This window comes from Camellia sinensis, chromosome 2, assembly GCF_055761805.1.
Source record: "Camellia sinensis isolate YWXY chromosome 2, ASM5576180v1, whole genome shotgun sequence".
Lineage (NCBI taxonomy): Eukaryota > Viridiplantae > Streptophyta > Magnoliopsida > Ericales > Theaceae > Camellia > Camellia sinensis.
Genome location: NC_138962.1, coordinates 104,069,004 through 104,090,253, shown reverse-complemented (window position 1 = coordinate 104,090,253; position 21,250 = coordinate 104,069,004). Strand labels below are relative to the sequence as shown.

General features: G+C 36.9%; 1 protein-coding gene, 1 non-coding gene and 1 pseudogene across 6 annotated transcripts in view; 1 reads left to right on the top strand and 2 right to left on the bottom strand.

The window, feature by feature from the left end:
- LOC145820248 (cysteine synthase-like) overlaps positions 1-19,895 on the top strand; it is a 120,145-nt gene extending 100,250 nt beyond the window's left edge. The window contains exons 1-11 of one of the 4 annotated variants that reach the window (XM_082915344.1): positions 6,081-6,265; positions 13,709-13,770; positions 13,876-13,985; positions 14,113-14,170; positions 14,276-14,539; positions 14,641-14,778; positions 14,906-14,957; positions 18,210-18,289; positions 18,920-18,979; positions 19,141-19,221; positions 19,588-19,895. In XM_082915344.1, coding sequence (XP_082771470.1) covers positions 13,732-13,770; positions 13,876-13,985; positions 14,113-14,170; positions 14,276-14,539; positions 14,641-14,778; positions 14,906-14,957; positions 18,210-18,289; positions 18,920-18,979; positions 19,141-19,221; positions 19,588-19,680 — 975 coding nt within the window. In that variant the 5' untranslated portion in view covers positions 6,081-6,265; positions 13,709-13,731 and the 3' untranslated portion in view covers positions 19,681-19,895. Of the gene's footprint in view, positions 1-6,080; positions 6,266-6,289; positions 6,504-6,534; positions 6,559-13,708; positions 13,771-13,875; positions 13,986-14,112; positions 14,171-14,275; positions 14,540-14,640; positions 14,779-14,905; positions 14,958-18,209; positions 18,290-18,919; positions 18,980-19,140; positions 19,222-19,587 lie in introns of those variants that run through there. The other 3 variants (XM_082915347.1, XM_082915346.1, XM_082915345.1) reach the window with 3 other exon arrangements.
- On the bottom strand, positions 11,419-12,783 carry LOC114273951 (binding partner of ACD11 1 pseudogene; annotated as a pseudogene). The gene has a single exon (XR_014361447.1). The product of XR_014361447.1 is annotated as a binding partner of ACD11 1 pseudogene (transcript).
- A 1,063-nt stretch (positions 19,896-20,958) lies between the features above and the next one.
- Positions 20,959-21,120, bottom strand: LOC145820752 (U1 spliceosomal RNA). The gene has a single exon (XR_014362821.1). It is a non-coding gene; the product is annotated as a U1 spliceosomal RNA (small nuclear RNA).
- Positions 21,121-21,250: the final 130 nt, after the last annotated feature.

Sequence of the window (21,250 nt, the reverse complement as noted above, 5' to 3'; positions counted from 1 at the left end):
AACTCAACCTCTATCATACTCAATTCAAGAGGCAAAGCATGCATGCTTAATGTTATGCAACCTAGGCATGGAAGCTAAGCATGCAATATGAGCATGAGAACAAGCAATGTAAATATGCAAGCATGCAAGTTATACAAACTAACAAGCATGCAAGATGGATGAGCATGCAACGACATGTGGGAATGGTCTTAAACCAAAATGGACAGCTCTCAAATAGGCCCAAATCAATGGCCAAAATGATGCAACAAAGGCATGAAAACGCATACACAAGCATGCATGCACAAGGGCCTAAACATGGAGCATAAGCCATCAACTCTTCAAGGCATGAAAGGGATGGAAAATGCAAGTATGCAAACATGGAACATGGACTGAAATGTGGTTTCCAATGATGCCAAATCATGAGAATAAGCCAAGTAAAGCATACTAGTGACCCACACATCCAAGGCTAGTAAGCTAGAATGCAAGACGACTATACAAATCATGTCAAACACGATCAAAACAACCATAACCAGACCTTAAGCATAGCAAAACAGTGCTAAAACCCTCTTGGAACCTAACCAAAATCATGCTAAAATGTCATCTCACAACATGATGCATGTTAGGCCAAAACATAGGATTGCAAAGCAAGCATATGATGCATGTGAGAGACCATTAAACCAAGCAAAAACAGATCTAAGGCATGCCAAAATATGACCAAATACCCACTGAAATGTGTCCAATATATGCAAGAATAAGGTGCTCCTTTGAAAGGCCAATAAGAGGGTTACTCTACACATGCAAGAAGGACACTCAACATGACCGAAACAACTCTGGAAATGGCTTATGGGGGTCCTAAAACCCACTGGAAAATGCCTGAACCGAGCTCAAGAAGTTTGCAAATATAGGCCCCTTTGTAAGGCCAAAAATGCAAGCAAACAAGACAACAAGGAGAGGGCCAAGGACTTTAAATCACCATCCTCACCACTAAAATCCCTCAAGATTTCAGTGGTGAGGAGGCCCAAATAAGGTGGTCCCGGAGCTCACCAAAAATAGCACAAAATGGGGCCAAACAAGGCCTAAGAGGGGGTAAACGACCTCAAACACAAAAGTGACCTTAATGAACTATCTTAAACACAAAAACAGAACTTTTTTATGTTATACACAAAGCTTAAATCAGTATGAAAGACAGGTCAAAAGCTAATGCAAGATTGGGGATAATAAAGCAAAAGTGTTACCCTTGAAGAACACTTCAAGAACAGAAGGCTCAGCCACTCTCTTTTGACCAAAATCAGTCCAAAACCTCAAGAACAAACCCTCAATGTCTCTCAAAGTTGAAGTAAGGTGTAATGCTATGTGTTTTAGTGCAAAACTAAGAACAAACACACACTTTAGGCCCTCAAACACACACAAAATGAAGAGAGAGAGGGAGATATAGAGAGAGAGGATGATATATATCAGATATATATGTGTATAGCTCTGGTTTTTTTGCTGAACCCCATCAAAGGAGAATGGAGGTCTCTTATATAGACAAGGGAAAGCTTTGAAGCTTCCTACAGAAGCTAAATGAGAAGGGTCAAGGGGGTCAAGGCTTCCTAGAGAAGCTAAGGTAAGGGTGCAAGCTTCTTGAGGAAGCTTTGACAAAGGGTCAAGCTTCCTCAAGAAGCTTGATCAAAGGGTGCAAAAGGTTTGGATCAAAAGGGGTCAAAGGTTCAAAATAGCCACACATATGCACGGGGGAGAGGGTTTGTGCATCCCAGCTGGCACAACTGGCATGCACCATGCCTAAAGGGTGCAAAAGGGTAAAATCGGCCATGAAAGGAGGCCATCGGCCAAATAAATGGCCGGTCGGCACAATAAATGGTCGGCTTGCTATTTTTTCTGGCCGACCGACTAAATAGATGGCCGATAAGTGGCTGCCAAGGTCAAAAAATGGCCGATGGATGTCTAGATTGAAGCCCTGGAAGTTAGCTTTCCAATGGCTCAAACCTTGCATTAAAATTCCTCCTGTGCAAAAAGTTATGCCCTTTTTGGTGAAGCCGCGCAGATTCGATCCAACCGGGATGATGCCCAACTTCAACCAATCATATCTCCCCCACCCGAACTTGGCTTTAAGAGATTCTTGAGTGAAAAATGAAGCCCCGGAAGTAAGTTTTCCAATGGTAGTGGCCTCATAGCTAAAATCCAAGCATTCAGATGAATAAGCTCGATTTAGCGAGGGTTGCTTGACCCTCTTCTACCCGGATTCATGCCGAACTTCTTCTCCAACTTGGTTTCCCCCCTCTTCTCCTCTTTTCCTCAACTTCAAACCCCTAAGTAAGGTGCTTTGAAAGATTTTTCAAAGATTTCATCTCTCTTTCATTCATTTCAACTTTGTCCTTGCTCGGTTCATCGAAAAGCGCATTATTTGACAAAAATGTGAGCCTCGGAACATTGTAGAAACTTTATTTCAAAAATGTTTTGAAAGAGAGGGTTTTAAGGTCTAAAAACCATTCAAAATAGCTTTGGTCCAAGATGGGGTGTGAAGTTGAGATTTGTCTCTCTCCTTGTCGAAGAAATTGAACCTTTACCCTACACACCTTTTACCACCAAGTAAACCATCAGTAACGCCCAAGTCTTAAGGGCAGTAAAAAATGGGGTGTCTACACTTATTTTTTGAGTCTCTAAGTCCAATTCTCTCATTTCTCCTAGCAATCCCCTTAGTTGAGCTCAAAGTTCTCTTTTCTCTCTCTTACTCACATTTGTTTTGTGTGTATAGGCTCAAGGATGTGTTGATATCAACAAAAAAGATAAGTGGAGTATATAGGGAGTCTTATATAGGCTCACTTAGTGGTAACTAATTAAAACTAATCTAGTAGGCATTAATCAATCTAATTAATTTGTTCCGAATCGGATTTCAATTAAACCTACCATAAAATTCAAAAAATTCCAATTATCACATAAATCAAATCAATTTTTGAATCGGATGCCGATAAGGCCTTCAATTCGCAAACCGCAGCGAAAACTTGAATAGATCTTTCTACGTTAAACAGATATAAACACACATAAGGCAACATATGATGCAAAATTTCACTTTAATTACTTATTCAACATAATCAAGCATGGATTAACGTTAATCATGGGTCGGGGTTGTTACAGCTGTAATTTACATCACCTTTCTGTCCACCTATATACATAAGTGTCATCTATTTGTTTACCTATCTGTCAATGTGGCATCTATTTATTTGTTTATATATCACTTATTTGTCTATCTGTTTATATCACCACTGGTCGTCGTTGTTGCCTCTGCCAGCAACTTTTTAATAAATTTTTTTGGTGATTTTTCAAGTGTCAATGATCTAATAATAGTAGGATAATTTTTTACTTTTTTAAAAAAAAAGTCATATCCTTATCTCCGAAAAAGATCAATTTGTCTTGTCTTTATCTCAAAAAACCCCGTTTGACGGTGATCTAGCGACAATAGGGTAATGAAAAAAAATTCAAAATAATAATCTATCATTTTGATCAAACAATTTTATTAATCATGTTATTATCTCCAAAAAAAAGATTTAAATTATTGGACCTAATGCCATCCACTTGTAGAAATAGACTTACCACAAATAAAATAATATTATGAATAAACGAAAAGACAAATAAATATAATATTTTATTGTCTTTTAATCACTAAAAAAAAAGGGTTATTTTCATGGAGATCTCTCAAACTATTGAAAAGTATCATTTTGACTCCATAAATTATAAAAGTATACAAATAGACTCTTAGGCCCCGTTTGTTTGGGGTTATAGGAAGGAGATTGAGACTACTAATACCTTGTTTGTTTTGAGAGATGGCCTTGGGACTACTAATACATTGGTATTACAAATACCCTTGGAAGGGGGATTCGTAGTGAGGAGGTAGAGATGGTATTAGAAAAATAGTGAGGGGATTATGATTTTATTTTTATTTTTTATATATTGGGAATTTTTTTTAAAATATTAATGTTTAATTTTTATATTTTTTTATTTGTTTTATTATTTGATATAAAAATAATTTAACAATTCTCACTATTAATCCCCTCACTAACAATCCCCTCACTATTAATCCCCTTACTATCAATCCCCTCCATTCTATCTCTGAAAAAAAAGGGCCTTAAACTATTGGCGTGTTTCACTTTGGCTCACGTCGTTATTATATTGACATTTTTGAGATAAAAATACAATTCAACACTCTATATAACACACCCAATAACACTTCTTCTCAATTTTCCTATTTTATTATTGTTTTAAAAAAACTATTTCTACAAAAAATATATTTACAAAATTTTTAAAAATAATAATAAACAATAATTATAGATGAATGCTTATATTTTAAAAAAATAAAAAAAACAATAATAATGAAATTGTAAATATATAGAGTACTGATGGGTATTTTTGTCTAAAAAGTGTTTAAAAGTTTGGTTTAACTCACGGTGACAGAAGTGGTCAAAGTGAAAATATCAATAGTTTAAGAGATCTATTTATATATTTTTATAATTTAAGAAAGGGGATTTTTTTTTAGAGTCTCTGATATTAAGATTTTATAGCATAAAGGACATCTAATATTTTCATAATGTCTAAAGTCCTTCAAATTGATCCAGAGAAATTTTGACTCAAAGAAATTTTCATCCAGAGAAATTTCAAACCAGAGAAATTTATGGTTTGAAATTTCTCCAGTTTGCTCAATTTTTTTGATTTTCTATGTTTTGAAATTTCTCTGGGGTTGAATTTTCTCTAATTTACTCACAAATATCTCTGTGATTTGTTTACAATTTTCTTTGTGTATTTGACTAATTTTCTCTAATTTGCTCATAATTTTCTCTGTGTTTTAACCAAACTAGAGAAAATTGTGTCCGTTAATTTTTTCTGTGTGATGGCTAGAGAAATTTGTTGATTCTCTTTGGCCAACATACTCAATTTCAATCTACAATTTCAAGTAACCAAATCCATAATCTAAAAACTCAAAATCGATTCAAAGCTTATCAAAATTTCTAACCTTAACTGTCTGCAAACAAGACACCTTAAACTCCATCAACAAATCTCTTTTCACCAATGCCAACTTCACCAGCGCCTCCGCCGCAACCTTCATCGTCGCTCAATCATCGCATCCAATAAACTCAACCAAACATGACACTAAATTCTTCACAATTTGGTGACTCGAAGCTGCTCCAGATCCGATCACAATTTCGATCAGTGTCAACAGCTCAGGCTTCGCCTTAAAGCTATCACACTTCAACAACCTCTTGAGTTTCGACAACAATTTCTTCAAATATATAGCATCCGAATATGGAGTAGCATCGATCGCCACCGCAAGGCACAACGCGGCTCCGATCTGAGAATTGTGATTATGTTTAGTAATGAGAGATTCAACAAAGGGCTTGATGATGGAAGTAAAGGGAGGTTTGATGAGGTGAGAGGAGATAGAAACAGTGACGGTGATGCAGACGGAGCGGACAGAGGAGTTGGGGTCACCGGTGACGGAGCTAGGGAGGTCATGGACGACCTTGAATCTCGCTGTAAACAGAAGAAACACGGCTGGTTGATGCCGCCGGACACTTTGCGGCGGAGAAATTGCCGTTGGATACCAACATAGATGCCATTGATGTAGCAGAGAGAGAGAAGAGAGAGACCTTAGACTAAAAATGAGAGAGAAACATTAGACTAAAAATGATATATGGGTGTGGAGTTGAGGGAGTTTAAACATCATAAAACAATATTGTGGATCTATTCTATTATTAAAAAGAGCCGTGATTGAGGCCTCGAAAATGAGGCTCGAAATTGCCTCGAATGCAATTTTTTTTTTTTTCTTCTTTTTTCTGGGCTAATACATTGCAGAAAAAAATAAATAAAAATAATAATAATAATAACAAGCAAAGCATCAACCCAGCAAAAAAAAAAAAAAAAAAAAAAAAGAAAAAAAAAAGAAAGCAAATTCGAGGCAATTTTGAGCCAAAAAATTTGAGGCCTCAATCATTAATGTATTAAAAATGAGAGAGATCTTAGACTAATTTTCTCTTTAAGAAATCAAAATAATACTTTTTAATAATTTAAGAGATATGTGTAAATAACTCCCTAAAAAAACTAGGTCGGGAGACTTTTAGCAAAATTTATATTTGGAGATTCCTTAATTTTGAGTCAAAATCTGGGGTAAAGAGTAATTTACCACTTTTCTTTTTTTTCAGTTTAGCTGCCAGCGAAATGCAATTTCCGTATGTACGGTTGTTCGTGGTTGGCTGAGCGATAACGTTTCCTGGGTGAGACCCACATATACAAAAAGGTGAATTTTCCATTTCGGTTTTTCGTTCATTTTCTTTCTTGTTTATGAATATATCGACATGTTGATCTCTTTGATTTTGCTTCGAAAAATCTGCATTGCGCGAAGAGTTGTGTTCGGTACTTGATAGTTGTTTTGCACTATGTTTGGCTGCTGAGAAAACAAAAAAAAAAAAGGATATAAATAAGATGAATTGATTTTCAAGTATAGTCCAGAGTTCCAATCTGAGAAAACAGAACAGGTCGTGTGACTTAGTTGAGTTGCGTTGTGCATTGGAATTTGCTATGATTTATATCGTATGTTTCTGGGATCATTCAGCTTTGCGGGTCTTGTTCTTCCCTTTTAGATCTGTTAGAATTATTAATCTGCACAATTTATATATATTATCAACATGATCATATAAACCACACACAGAAGCTTTGTTATGATTTTTGTATACTTAAATACTCTTAATGGCTATGATTCTCAGATCTTAATACTTAAAATTTTGTCATAATTAATTTAGATTCTAGTGCTTATACATACCTATACTAGAGGTGTGGGCACACTAGTGTCACTTAAAACAATCATGACAATTACTTAAATTTGAAACATTTAGGATTTACAATGTTTTAAAAGAAAAGAAGGGAATATTTATTTGATTAAAGATATTTTAGTTATACAAAAAATTGTGGCAAAGCTTCAGAAAGGGAGTTTCTATTTGCACATAATTCTTTGTGTGAGCTCACACCATTTTTGTTGTTGGGATTTTAAACAAAAATCAATTGTCCGGATATTAACTACCGAACAGAGTTTACGTTCGGAAGTTGAAATTTGAAAGACAAAATGGTCTGAACTAAGAATTTTTGTGGTCTGCTAATAGAAGCTCCCCTTTGAAAAGCTGTGTGCTTTATATAATTGTATAGATAATAGAATAGATATGGATTAAATTATTTGAAACATATAGTCTATCATTCTAAACATGTCAGTGTTTGCACTTTAGTTTTGAGACCCATTCAATATTCTTGAAATAAAGCCAAGTTTTTTTTTTATATTTGGTCATGCGTTCTGTTGTAATCATTTCCTTCTTATCTGTGTAGTCTCGGGTTTTGTCTATTAATGCAATATTTTTTCTGATGAATATCTACTTTTGAGTCTTAGATTTGTTTACTATATAGTTTTGTCTCTTAGCTAGTCATCGAAAGTTCCTAGCCTATGTTGGTTGCTAAGGAGATTCAGAAGAAAATAACATAATTTTTTGTTTATGTTTTGGTCCCTAACAATTAGATACACACATTTGAAGTAGATCAAGTATTCGGATCGGTGTCTATAGCTAAGAAGCACAGATACGGAGATGGATGTAGACATGAGATATAGTGATTTCAAAACAATAGAGACAAAAACACGGCAAGGACACTGCAATAAAATATTTTTTTTCATATATTTGTATTTGTTATGTAGATTAATATTACATTCACAAACAATCAAAATTAATAAAAACTAACACTAATTCGATATTTTAAAAAAATATATTACTTTTAAATTAACACTTATCATTATATATATATTTTATTTTATTTTTATAGATGATCTATTAAGTATTTAAATATAAGAAAAAAACAAAAAACATCCAACATCCATCAAAAGCACTAAAGAAAAAGGGAAAGAAAACTAGTTGGAGTGTCCCCATAGTGTCCTTGAAGTGTCCCTCGCTTGTCCCCTGAAAACAAATTAATTAAATAAAGGGATATATCACATGGCGTGTCCCATACATGTTCCCGCTGTGTTCTTTTGTCCGCCACCTCTATACCAGTTGAGCTAGAAAACTATCACCATGAGAAGACACCAAATTTAGCTTGATTTGGTTAACTCAGCCTACATCCACGGATCTTCGTCTTTGCCCACTATATTAAACAATGTGTTTATACATCATTCACTATCACAAAAAATAATCGTGTGGTTTACACAAAATATATCCAAATAAATTGATTTATTCAAAGTGAATTGAGGCATGGTAATCCCTCTATGGTTGGTAAAACCTTCATAGCCACCCGATGTAGCAGACCTTGTCATATGGCTTGTCTAGATTTGGATACTTTATGGAGATTTCTGTCTCCAAATCATGTGGTGGTTTTCACCAGAGGGCACCACCTTTGTGGCTAGAGAGAGGAGCTACGTCCTCACAAGAAAGTCATTTAATGAAATGATGCCCTTTTCGGTTAGAAGCTCACAAATGGAAGACCTCTGTAAAAGTAGTGAGGTGGTCGCAGACCATTAGTGCAAAGAATTAATGCTTGGTAAAAGCAATGCCATTAGTGGGACAGTGGAAGTTAAAGCTACAAATGCAAGGATTTAAAAGCAATGGATGTCCAATATTGGATATGGTGATTGAAAGTCCCATGGATGTGAGACTTTGAGAAATTCTTTGATGTGCTGAAGCTCTTGGGGCTCAGGATGTTTGTGTCATCCCTTTAGCATCCTCTCTTTAGCAAGATGCAAAAATTATCTTGACTAGGCTTCAATCAGAAGAATCCTCAAAGGATTGGCTTGAATATTTTCAAGTTTCAAGCATCAAGAGATTCACCAAGTGATGCATGTAATGTATTAGTAGTGGCCACATTTATTGCCATGGTTACGTTCTAAGCAGCTGTGAACCTGCCAACTAGTATCCTAGAAAGAAACAAATATCCAGCCAAGTTCTTCTAGTGATAGAACTTTGATTGGACTAGCAACAAGCCTTGGTCTTGCTGTTGCCTCTGCAATTTTAGGATCTCATGACATTTGCGATCACATGTTTTCAGTTGATTCCCACGCATACACATTCCCATGCATAACCATAAAACATTGATCAGCGAAAATGGAAACTTGAGGGGAATGGTAAATATGTTAAGAGCTTCTAGTGCATGAATCAAGCTAATATAGATATAGATGTGAATATAGAGAGTGATATATATAGACAGAGGGAGAGATAAGATGTAGAAATTTAATGTATAAAGAGAAATGATTGTATTATTAATTCATGTAATGTTATATTTATTACAATGATTCATGATTCCTATATATAGAAGAGGGTGAGTGTGTAGTAGGTAAGGAGTAGGTGAAGTGGAGGTGGTAGTGGTGTAGTGGGTTAGGTTTAGTGGAGTAGGTGAGGTGGTAGTGGTGTAGTGGGTTAGGTTTAGTGGAGTAGGTTTAAGTGGGTGAAGTAGGTGATAGGTTTTAACAGCCCCCCGCAAACTCAAGGGGGATAGGAACTAGCCAACTTGAGTTTGGAGAGAGTAACAAAACAAGAAAATAGACGAATACATAAAAGAAAAGAGGATAGAAGACACTGTATAGTCATGTCAGACCATTGGTCAAGACACTGGATGGTGGTGTCATAACGTTGTAGAGGACACTGCATGGTGGTGTCATAACGTTGTAGAGGACACTGTATGGTGGTGTCAGACCGATGTAGAAGACAGTTTATGGGGTCATGTCGGACCGTTGTAGCAGACAATGTTGTGACAGTTGTTGTGACAGTTTACGGAGTCTTGCTGGACCCTTGTAGAAACTAACCGGAATCAATGTCGGGATAGTTTACAGAGTCTTTGTCGGACCCATGAAGGAGCTAACCGGAATCAATGTCGGGACAGTTTACAGAGTCTTGTCGGACCCTTGAAGGAGCTAACCGGAATCAATGTCGGGACAGTTTACAGAGTCTTGTCGGACCCTTGAAGGAGCTAACCGGAATCAATGTCGGGACAGTTTGCAGAGTCTTGTCGGACTCCTAAAAAGTCGCACCCTCAAAAGGTGTGCCCAATCTATCAAAAGGCGTGCCCAATCCATAAAAAGGCGTGCCAGATATGATGGCGAGGCACGTGAGTGCCTTGGCTGGCGCGCCCGTTTGTCGTCTGGCGTCAAGTGGCGCGCGATACGCGTGGCTGCCTCGGCTATTTAACCAAGACGGAGGCTGAGGCTGAGGCAGAAGCTGAGACAGAAAAACTGAGAGAAACCTCTGAAAAATTCTTCGTTTTGCTGAGAGAGAAACTCTGTAATACGCTGTAACACTCTGTTGCCCAGAAAATGGCTTCGTCTTCCCGTGGGCTGCTCACTCTCTTTCCCGACCTCAATGAGTCAACAAGAGAGAGAACTGGTGCGGTGGCCAGTGAACCTCAACCAAACACCTCTGTGTTTGCTCCGTTGAACTTTCCGATGCGGTTGGTGGAGCAAAAAATGGCAGTGCAAACTGATATTGAGGCCAATCAGTATACTCTGAAGTCATGTGTGGAAACCATGACTGCGGTCACAAACTTGTCACACCGGCTGCAGAGCAGAACAAATGAGGTGCAACAGTTAAACTCCCAGCTGGCTCTGCTCCAACGCATGTATAAGGATGCGCGAGTAGAGATAAGTGTGCTAAAGGCAGAAAACAAGGAGCTGAAGTGGAAGGCCACCGTTATGTTCCGATTTGGAGGGCCGCCATATTCTGCAGTGGAGGAGCAGGGAGTAGTGATCATGCCCAGTGGAGTGGGAAACACGGAGGCAACACCGGCAAGGGCCGTCCAGGACGGAGGCAAGAAGAAGAGATCGACGGCAGAGTAGATAAGAAAAAATCCCGCCTGTAGATGTGTTGTTTGTTTTTGTTGTTGTTGTTGTTGTTTTTTTTTTTGTTTTTTTTTTTTTGTGTGTGTGGTGTAAAATTGTGATCGGGGTTGATCCCTGAAATGAATAAAGCAAGTGTGTTTGGCAAACTCGAATGGTAGGTGTGGTAATGCAGAAAAATCAACTGGAATGATTATTATTATTATTTTTTTATTTTTATTTTTTTTTGGTGCAAATAATAATAATAATAATAATAATAATAATAATAATAATAATAATAATAATAATAATAATAATAATATGGGTATCATGGAGTGGGCGGTGGTACAAAAAAATATTGTGTAGAAAAAGAGGGAGATGGTGGAAAAAAGGAGGCCACTCATGTTATTAAAATAAATTAAGGAATTAAAAAAAAAAGTGGTATTGGTTGGCGAAATAAATATATATATGAAAAAAGGAAAAGGATGAGAGCATTGGCGGAGGGACAAGCCCATGTGGCTGGCATGAAGTTGGGTCCATTGTGTTTTCATCATAAGAAGTGAGTGGGTAATAAATAAAAGAAAATAAAATAAAATAAAAAGAAAGTTGGGTGGTGGAAAATTATTGTTTAGACATAGAGAAGGCATGTGAGGTGTAAAGTGGAGGACAAAATAAAAGAAAAAAAGGTGAGAAATGTGATGATTTCTGTCCCTTCGCACAAAAACAGTACCACTACCACTCTTGGTGATTTGGCCGGTGCGGGCTTTGAAGATTGCTCGGATTTGGTGATTTAGGTGACTCGGATAAATGAATCTGCGCAAATTCATCCACCATTTTCCTTCGCTGTTCCTCTTCAGCCATTCCTACCTTCTGTTTTGTCTTTTGGCCAACATCTCCAGCTGCCTTTGCAACTTTACTAAAAACACCAGTCACCCACGTAGTTCCAGTTTGTACATACGGGTTCTTCATTAGGGCTGATCCAGCACTACTGACTTTTTGCTCAGCAACAGCATATGCTGATTTGGTTTTGTCAGAAACCTGAAATTTCTGATCTACTCCCCGAACCTTCTCATTAACAACAGAAGTCCCAGCGCTAAACTTTTCGCTAAGCCCGATTTTTTTGTCAAAAGAAACAACCTTAGCTGTGGCTGTGGAAGTCAACTGGTGCTTCTCATCAAAGGACTTGACCTTGCTGACCGCATCTTTGCCTAACACAAAGCCCTTTGCAAGCACGCCGCTGACTACATCCTCTGCCTTCCGAAAAACAGATTCAGAACCACCTGCGGTTTTGTTTTCTGTTTTAAGAGGAGCTGCAAAAGCAGCAGGTGGAAGCTGATAATCTGGATCCAGATTTGTGGTGACGGTCAGATCAACTATTGTTGCTCCCGAAAGTAAGACTACAGTCTGTGCTCCTTGCGAATCCTTGAAGGTAACAAATGCTATTTGGGATCGCTCAGTATGACTCAGCATTTCAACATATTCAATATCACCAGAAAAGGAAAAGAACTCCTTGACGTCTTGCAAAGTTGCCCCTAGGGAAACATTGCTGACTTTAATGGTTCTTATCGACATCGAGAGAATCAGGGATCGAATGAGAGAATAGGACGATCTGGATTGGTGATCTTCAACAATGGATGGATGAAGGTATGTGTACAAAATTCCAGCGGGCAGCGAAGGCAAGGTTGCCGGCCGGCTGCCCGCCGGTGAGAAAACAAAATACGGGCCTAAATCTTATGGCTCTGATACCATGTAGAAATTTAATGTATAAAGAGAAATGATTGTATTATTAATTCATGTAATGTTATATTTATTACAATGATTCATGATTCCTATATATAGAAGAGGGTGAGTGTGTAGTAGGTAAGGAGTAGGTGAAGTGGAGGTGGTAGTGGTGTAGTGGGTTAGGTTTAGTGGAGTAGGTGAGGTGGTAGTGGTGTAGTGGGTTAGGTTTAGTGGAGTAGGTTTAAGTGGGTGAAGTAGGTGATAGGTTTTAACATAAGAAGAAGAGGAAGAGGGGGATTCTTTGGAGGGAGGGAGTGTGATTTGGGTGCACATTTGATAATTGAAAAAAAAAACACACACACACACACAGAAGTTTGCTGTTCGTGAGCTCCTGACTGAAAACACTTGTGGAATGTGGCTTCTATCCAGCCGCAAGATCACTTCGTTCATGAGGTGGCGCCCTTTGGTGAAAACTTCTATACGATCTGGAGAGAGAAATCTTCATAGAGGCTCTAAATCCAGCTTGTCAAACCTAGGATATAACAACCCGACTAGTAGTTGTGTTGGCTTAGACTATCTTTGCACATTAGGTTGAGCCCAAAGCACCACCATGGAAACACCCTTACATGTATGAAATCTTTTTGTAAAAACACAATACATAATGTAGAAATAAAAATAGAGCCATATGAGAGACTCCTTTTGATCACACACACGGCCTTTTCCTTTGACTTTGTAATACAATGGGAAACTCCACTGAAGACATTTTCCTCAAAACACTACTTTACACCATGTATCTATTACACATCAGTCAACATTCATTTTCTTTTTCACTTGCTTCAGCACTTATTGAATTAAAAACTATTATAACATTTAATATTTACTATTCATCTTTGACTATATAACACTGTTTCATTTATTGTTTTGTCAGTTACTGTTTGACTTAATTCAACAATGCTATTACTTATTCTAGCTGTCATTTACATATATTGAAGATACACAATTCACATTACACAATTCATGGTGTATACATATCAAAGTGATGAATATAGAAAATAATTTTAATAGTGAAATGTGCAGTGCATACATTATGCACCAACACTAAGATTTCAAAATATTAGTTCTTCTTTTCTGTAGTTCGTTGAACATTATTCTGATTTTTATTTATGATCTCTTTGACTCTTTTAGGTGTTCTCAGTGATCTGACCAAAATGGCAGAGAAGTGTGCCATTGCAAAAGATGTTACTGAAGTAAGCTGTGTTCATCCCGAATTTATTTATTTATTTATTTTTTCTGGAGCCTAAGATTAAGGGACACTGTTTATCATACTCATCTTGTTGTTTTGACATGTACAGTTGATAGGTAAAACACCATTGGTGTATCTCAACAATATCGCCGATGGTTGTGTTGCTCGTATTGCTGCCAAACTAGAGATGATGGAACCCTGCTCTAGCGTCAAAGACAGGTAGCTGGATATTTTTGTTCTTTTTTTTTTTTTTAGTAATCTCAATCTCCATCATAATTTTAGAATTATATGTATTATGGGACTTTGCTTATAGATTTTGATATGGTAAATCATGCCTGGCATGCAGGATTGGGTACAGTATGATACAAGATGCAGAGGAGAAAGGCGTCATTAGGCCCGGTGAGGTTAGTCCAAATGTATCATCTTCTATCATATAGACATGTATCATCTTCATGTGAGCCTGACAAACTTTCCTTTGTTACTGTCTGCCCAAATGATGATTGCTGAAGAGTGTCCTCATTGAGCCTACCAGTGGCAATACTGGTATTGGCTTAGCTTTTATGGCTGCAGCTAAGGGTTATAAACTAATCATTACCATGCCTGCTTCTATGAGTCTGGAAAGGAGAATTATTCTCCTAGCTTTTGGAGCTGAGTTGGTTCTTACAGATCCTGCCAGGGGCATGAAAGGGGCTGTTCAAAAGGCGGAAGAAATAAAGGAAAAGACCCCCAATGCCTACATTCTTCAGCAATTTGAAAACCCTGCCAACCCAAAGGTATTATGGCACCAGTGCTTTGAGCTTCTGTATTATCACTGATCAACATATGTTGGTAGCTGATTGGATAGATTAATATTTGATCGATATCATCTGTTTAGGTCCATTATGAGACCACTGGACCAGAGATCTGGAAAGCCTCCGGTGGGAAAGTTGATGCCTTCGTTTCTGGGATAGGCACAGGTGGTACAATTACAGGTGTTGGGAGGTACCTTAAAGAGCAAAACCCTGAGATTAAGGTTAGATCTTTTTCATTCTCTGATTTTATTGGAAAAGTAAAGTTTAATGAACTCCTCTCTCTCTCTCTTGTTAATCTGTATTCTTTTTCCTGTGTTGCTGTTGGTGCCCTTCTTTATTCATATACAGCTATATGGTGTAGAACCAGTTGAAAGTGCAGTTTTAAATGGAGGAAAACCTGGTGAGTTGTGCATTCCAACATGTCTCCCCATTTTCTATCCTGGCTTGGTGTCGATAATATTCTTGTATTTCTGGTGCATTCTTTCTTCTTTTAGATATTTTGTTGGCTTTGGCAAGTTGGAATATATGATTTGGAATGAACTTGTGTTTGGCAATCATCATTAGGCATGGTTGTTACATGTGATTTTGGGAAACAGGCTAGGATTTTGGACACGATAATTTCTTACATCTGGGCACGTAGACACAACTGTGTATTTGGTTATGGATTTACTATGATGAACTTATTTGTTTGTGACTTTGTTTCTGTACACAGAAGAATGATGGAAAACAAAGATATTACTATGTAACAGGATTGACAAATTGATGAGGCAACGAAGACCTGGTGTACTCTGCTGCTTTGCTAGATAGGTGGACAAGTTCACCTAAGCAGTCTAATTGTTTCAGCAGAGAGTACTTGTCTGTTGGGGGCTTTTCCCCCGCTTCTATTGCGTGGGTTTTGGGTGATTAAACTGTTGTCAGAAGTAGTCCTATGATATGCTATGGAATATGTCAATGCAAACATTAGTAATGTTGAATAATGTTTAAAGCTTCATCATAATATACATTTTAAATTAGAAGCATTCACCTAATTAGGTGTGAACCTTAAACTTCGACATTTGACCGACTCAAATTTGAAGAATTAGAATAATCAGATGTAACAAATTATCAAGGGAACGAACTTGGAATTACAATGTAATATATATATATATTTTTTGCTTAAAATGATTTATCGTTGTTTATATGTTTTGAGGTTTTTTCATTGGTTAGTGTATGTCAGTTCCCATAGATCAAGGACTTACCAATTATTGATTGACCAAACTTTCATGATTCTTCTGTGATGATCATAATAAATTGGCCAATTAATTGAAAGAAAGGAGTGAATAGATATCAAACTACTTCAAATGGCTTGTCTTACAAACAAATGTCATTTTTCATTACTTGAGAGAGTGGTAAGCAGTGGTTATTTTGTGTTTGAATTTTGTTCGTGCTCCTATATATAATGAAGACTTTTCAATACTTGTGTTGAGGATCATTACTGCTTCAAAAATAATGTCATCCTTTTTTAAAGTTCAAGTTGCCTAATGATTTGCTTTGTGTGGCAGATGACAAAACATGCTTGGTGTAGCTTGTTCAGTGCTGATAGTAACCTTGTGACACAATCTTTAGGCTCTCTTGTTAAATACTAAACTTACGACATGTTCCTTAGGTTTGACCTAGTTTCAGATTGTCTGTAGCAGATTGTCTATAATGTATATAATGATCAGTGATGTCAATGATATGTAAACCATAAAATGTTTGTCTGGTATTTTCTAGCATGATAAGATTTTCACAATTTTCTTTTTCTAAATGTTCAACAGCACTTTTGATACTATCAAGCTTTATTGGCTTTTTTCATTAGCAAACTCTAATAAATTTTCATGCCAAAATCTCTCTCTCTCTCTCTCTCTCTCTCTCTCACACACACACACACACACACACACACACAGATTCTCCTCCTGTGAAGGGGGGCTTTAGTGCTCATCTTTTAATGTAGAAAAGGGACTAATTTTCTAGTTTTAATATTGTTGGGAATGTTTTTTATGTTAGACTTGTATCAAAACCATTGATCAACATGCTTTGTAACTAGCCATTGGTCAATGTCATGTGAATATCCTATGACCATTTTTTCTACAAAAAAATTGTATGCTGAGTGTCACGAATGACCTGGGATGAATATTTTTTCTTCAACATGTTCTGTAAAAGATTGAATTTTCTCATTTGTTGGATAAAAGCAAAGATTGGCTGCTAATCATTCTAGTCTTCTATTGTTGATTTTCTTGTATGTAAGTGTAGTGCTTTATCAAAAGGCTGGGGCAGGATCTATTCCTAGTCCACCCCTCTGTACACCCTGGATTAATCACTCAGCACATCTTTCCTTGGCAAACTTTAATTTACCCTCCTTGTGGTTTGGGCCATGTGTTGTTTGCCCCCTAACATTTAGAAATGACCACATAACTACCTTGTGGTTTGTAGATTGAAGTGCACCATTAGGTTCGTTAACGATTTAATGAAAAACACAAAAATATCACTATATTTTCGTCATTTGTTTGGAAGGTAAAGTGCATTTTAACCATGTGCGGTTTACTCCCTTAACATTTGGAAATGACCGCATAACCCTCTTGTGGTTTGTGGACTGAAGTGCACCATTAGGCCCGTTGACTATTTAATAAAAAAGACTAAAGTACCCCTATATATTGTCGTCATTTGTTTAGAAGGCAAAGTGCACTTTAACCCCTATGTTTTATTCCATGTGCGATTTACTCCCTTGAAATTTGAGAATGAGCATATGATCCCCTTATATTTGCCAAGTGTTTCACACTTGCTGTTAAGTTGGATGGAATGTTTAACAGTACACTTTAGTCCACAAACCACGTGGAGGTTACGTGGTTATTTCGAAACGTTAGGGGGTAAACTGCACATAGCCCAAACCACAGGGGTAAAGTGTTTGCCCTTTCCTTTTTATTGCTCTCTACGTGCTACACCTGCATGGCTTTAAACACAAGTTCTTAAGAATTGTGCTTGCAACAATGATACAAACAATGCCTAAAAGTGATTCAGCTATGAGAATATTATGCCAAATGCAGTACAGTCAGAGGTTTCGGAGAATTTGCTTCCTTATTATGGTTTTATGTTTGGATTTCATGTACAATATGTGATGTCATTTTGCCGATATACTGTTTGTGGTTGTTAACAGGGACTAAGAAAACCTTAAATATGGGTTTTCTTGCATGCAATTTGAAATGCATTGTTGAAAATTCAGTGTGGGTAGTAATAAGTATACTTATTACAGTTTCATATTCTTGTGCTTCGTTATGAGTTTGGAAATACTGTTGAGTAAAATTTTCCAACATGAAAAAGAAAATCCGTACTTTGTTGATGACATCAAATTCATTGTTGATATATCTGTATTCACTTTAATAATTTGAGCTGCAATTTTAATTTTAATTTTAATTTTATTTTTTGTTGACATCAACATTTGAAGCCATTTATGAGAAAATCTAACCAACTTATTGCATGTGCAATAGCCATTTATCTACTTTTCTGGTGGCCATCACGGCATTACCTAATACTTAGAATTTCTATAATTGCAAATTTTTGTTAATCTTGGAGCTTTCAAGAAGAGCAATATCTTTGTTTATTTGAACTTGACATATTACATGTTGTAATGTTTTAGGCCCTCATAAAATTCAAGGAATTGGTGCTGGTTTCATCCCTGGGGTATTGGACGTCGCTTTAGTTGATGAAGTTGTTCAAGTAAGCCTCAAAATCTTTCTAACAAGGCAGTCTCATTCATTTTCAGTAAACATGTGGATGAATCTAGTCATGCATCACGCTTTGTGTATCATGAAAAAAAGTAAAGCAAAAAAATAAAGAAAGAAATAATAAAGATGAAGAGAATTGATTGCCGGTTATGTACTTCATTTTATCTGCAGCTTGGCATTTATATAGTCCTGAAAGTGTATAAACCATCACAAATTGGGGTGTCAGGGTAACCCTGTTAAAGCTTGGCTGGCATATGGAATAAATAGCCTAAAACAAGCTGTAGGATTCTTGAAATAGGTTTATTCATCGGAAAAAAAAATTCTTGAAATTGGCTAAGCTAAATACTCCTGGTTTGTTCAGCCAAAGTGCATGGAACAAAGGTGAATTCATAATTTTTTTTTTAAAAAAGAGTCTACCTTTTGACATGTGCTATGATTTGCTGAAGTAGTTAATTTGCCAGTGTAATAGTGATAATAACACGTGTTTTAACGGAGCATGATTACTTTGTATGAGACAGCTTATGTAATTGTTATTACACTTCCATCATTTATTGCTGCTTTTCATATTCAAAGGCCGATCTTTGATAATTATTGCTGAGTTATTTATGTTTGAACTTTGCAGATATCAAGTGAGGAAGCTATTGAAACTGCCAAGCTTCTTGCATTGAAAGAAGGCTTGCTGGTAAGAACATAATTTTTCATATTATTCAACTGTGGGTCTTATAGGCATTTTTATATCACTGTCCTCTCTAAAAATTACTGAACTCTTAAGTTCATGTCTTAGGTTTTTTTTATATTTTTAGTTCACAAGTTTGATGGTGCTTATGGTAACATGTATTGTAGGTAGGAATATCATCTGGTGCTGCTGCGGCTGCTGCAATTAAGATAGCTAAGAGGCCAGAAAATGCTGGAAAACTCATTGTTGTAAGTTTGATTTTCTGCATACAAGTTCAGCTTTGCTGTTTTGTTCTGTCATTTGTGTATATTTTGTTCTCAATTGGGCAAATTTTAATGAACTAGAAGATATTGCATGGTAATTTGGCTGAACACAACATTGGACAAATCTCAGAATTTTAACCACCTACAAATATTCTATTGTTTGTTCAACCGCGCTGCATACCCCCAGTGGGGGTCGCGCCCCCAGTGATGTGGCGCGCCCCCACTGGCTGAAAACTTAAAAAAAAAAAAAAAAAACAGTTTTTTTTTTTGGACCAATCCGGGGCCGACACCTCACTGGGGGTCGACCCCCAGTGGGGGTAGGAAGCATTAATCATTGTTTGTTTTTGACAGGTGGTGTTCCCCAGCTTTGGAGAGCGTTATCTGTCATCTGTGCTGTTTGACTCTTTGAAGCGTGAGGCAGAGAATATGACTTTTGAGCCCTGAGATTTTTCTTAGCTTCAGAAAGGTGATAATATGTCAAGTTTGTGAGGTTGCAATGCAGTTTTGATCTGGGCGATTTTGCTTTGGTTCTTCATGCTTTTTAAATAAATCTTGTGAATATTACTAGTTTAGTTGATGTTTGTGTCTGCAAGAGGGTATGTTGGCTGGGTTTTGGTCTCACCTCTATAATTTGAAATAAAACAAAAGTTTGATGCTTAGAATATGCTCAGAATAACTTCTTTTCCCCAATATATTTAGTTAGTAAGAAATGATAGTTGAATTGCTAGTATATTATTATTTGCTTGGGCATAAAGTACATTGAAATGGTCAATGCTAATTTGATAAAAGGAAATTTAGCTTGACAACTGGTAGTGCAATCAAAGATAGAGAGGCATTCCCTTCATTTTCTGAATTTAGCACTACTTGCTCCCTAATTGTGCCTTCGCATTAAGAGAACTGATATTTTGCACAAAATTGCCAAAAGCTCCTGAGAGGAGCTATGTTTATGTTTGGATTGGATCGTGAATTTATTATTAAGGGAAAGAAAAATGGAAATATACATAGGATAAATTACACTTTCTCCCCCATAGAGTATGATTCTTTTCTCACTTTGGCCCTTGATAAAAGATTCTTTTACTTTGATCTCTAAATTTTCAAATTTTCTCCATTTTTAGTCCAAATTCTAAAAATGGTGCCATAAGAACTTTCACTTTCCTTTACTCTCCTATTCTCTTCCCTCCTCTATGCACCTTATCACCCCAATCCACAACTGACCACCTGCCCCTCCTGACCTACTACCTGATCTCTTCCACTAGCCTCAATACTTCAACTTGCAGCCTCTTTACTTGAATGATGCATACCTGTTTTCATTTTCGTGCACCTATATGAAGTTGATTTTCGAGATTAGTTGGATTTTGGGGTGGGGATGGTTTTGAGATTATGTTGGGTTTGGTTTTATGGACCAAAATGGGAAAACTTAATATGTTTAATGACCAAAATGGGAAAACTTTTAATGACCAAAATGAGAACATAATTTGTTGGGGATGGAATTGAAAATTTTAAAAATTTTAAATTGTGATAATTAGAACAAAGTGAGAAACAATAAATAATTTCAGGTCAGTATGAGAAATAACTCATGCTCACACAGCTCTGCCAAAGAGTTTTCGACTTTCTTAGATTTGCTGCCCTTTTTTCCCCTCTTCGGGAGATTGACATGTAAGAATATTCAACATTTATGCAAATCCATTCGAGCACAACTCATAAATATGGAACTAAGTTTGGATAGGGGCTGTGTGAACACAGGCCCCCACTGCCACATATGATGATGTAGGCTCTGCCACTTGGATAGACCTTAGGCAAGCGCCCCTCCTAAGTGAAATGGAGGTCACTAACGTAGGCCATGGGCCTCAGTAATCACCCATTTGACCCCGTCCAGGTAAATATGTTTTAGTGATCCTTATCTATTGCCTCACAATTGCCTCTCCTGCTTCATGTTTGTTCAATGTTGGAATGACGGCAACGTCTTGACATGGAGGTTGTGCCTTGTAAACTTCTAAACAACATGCAATGAAAT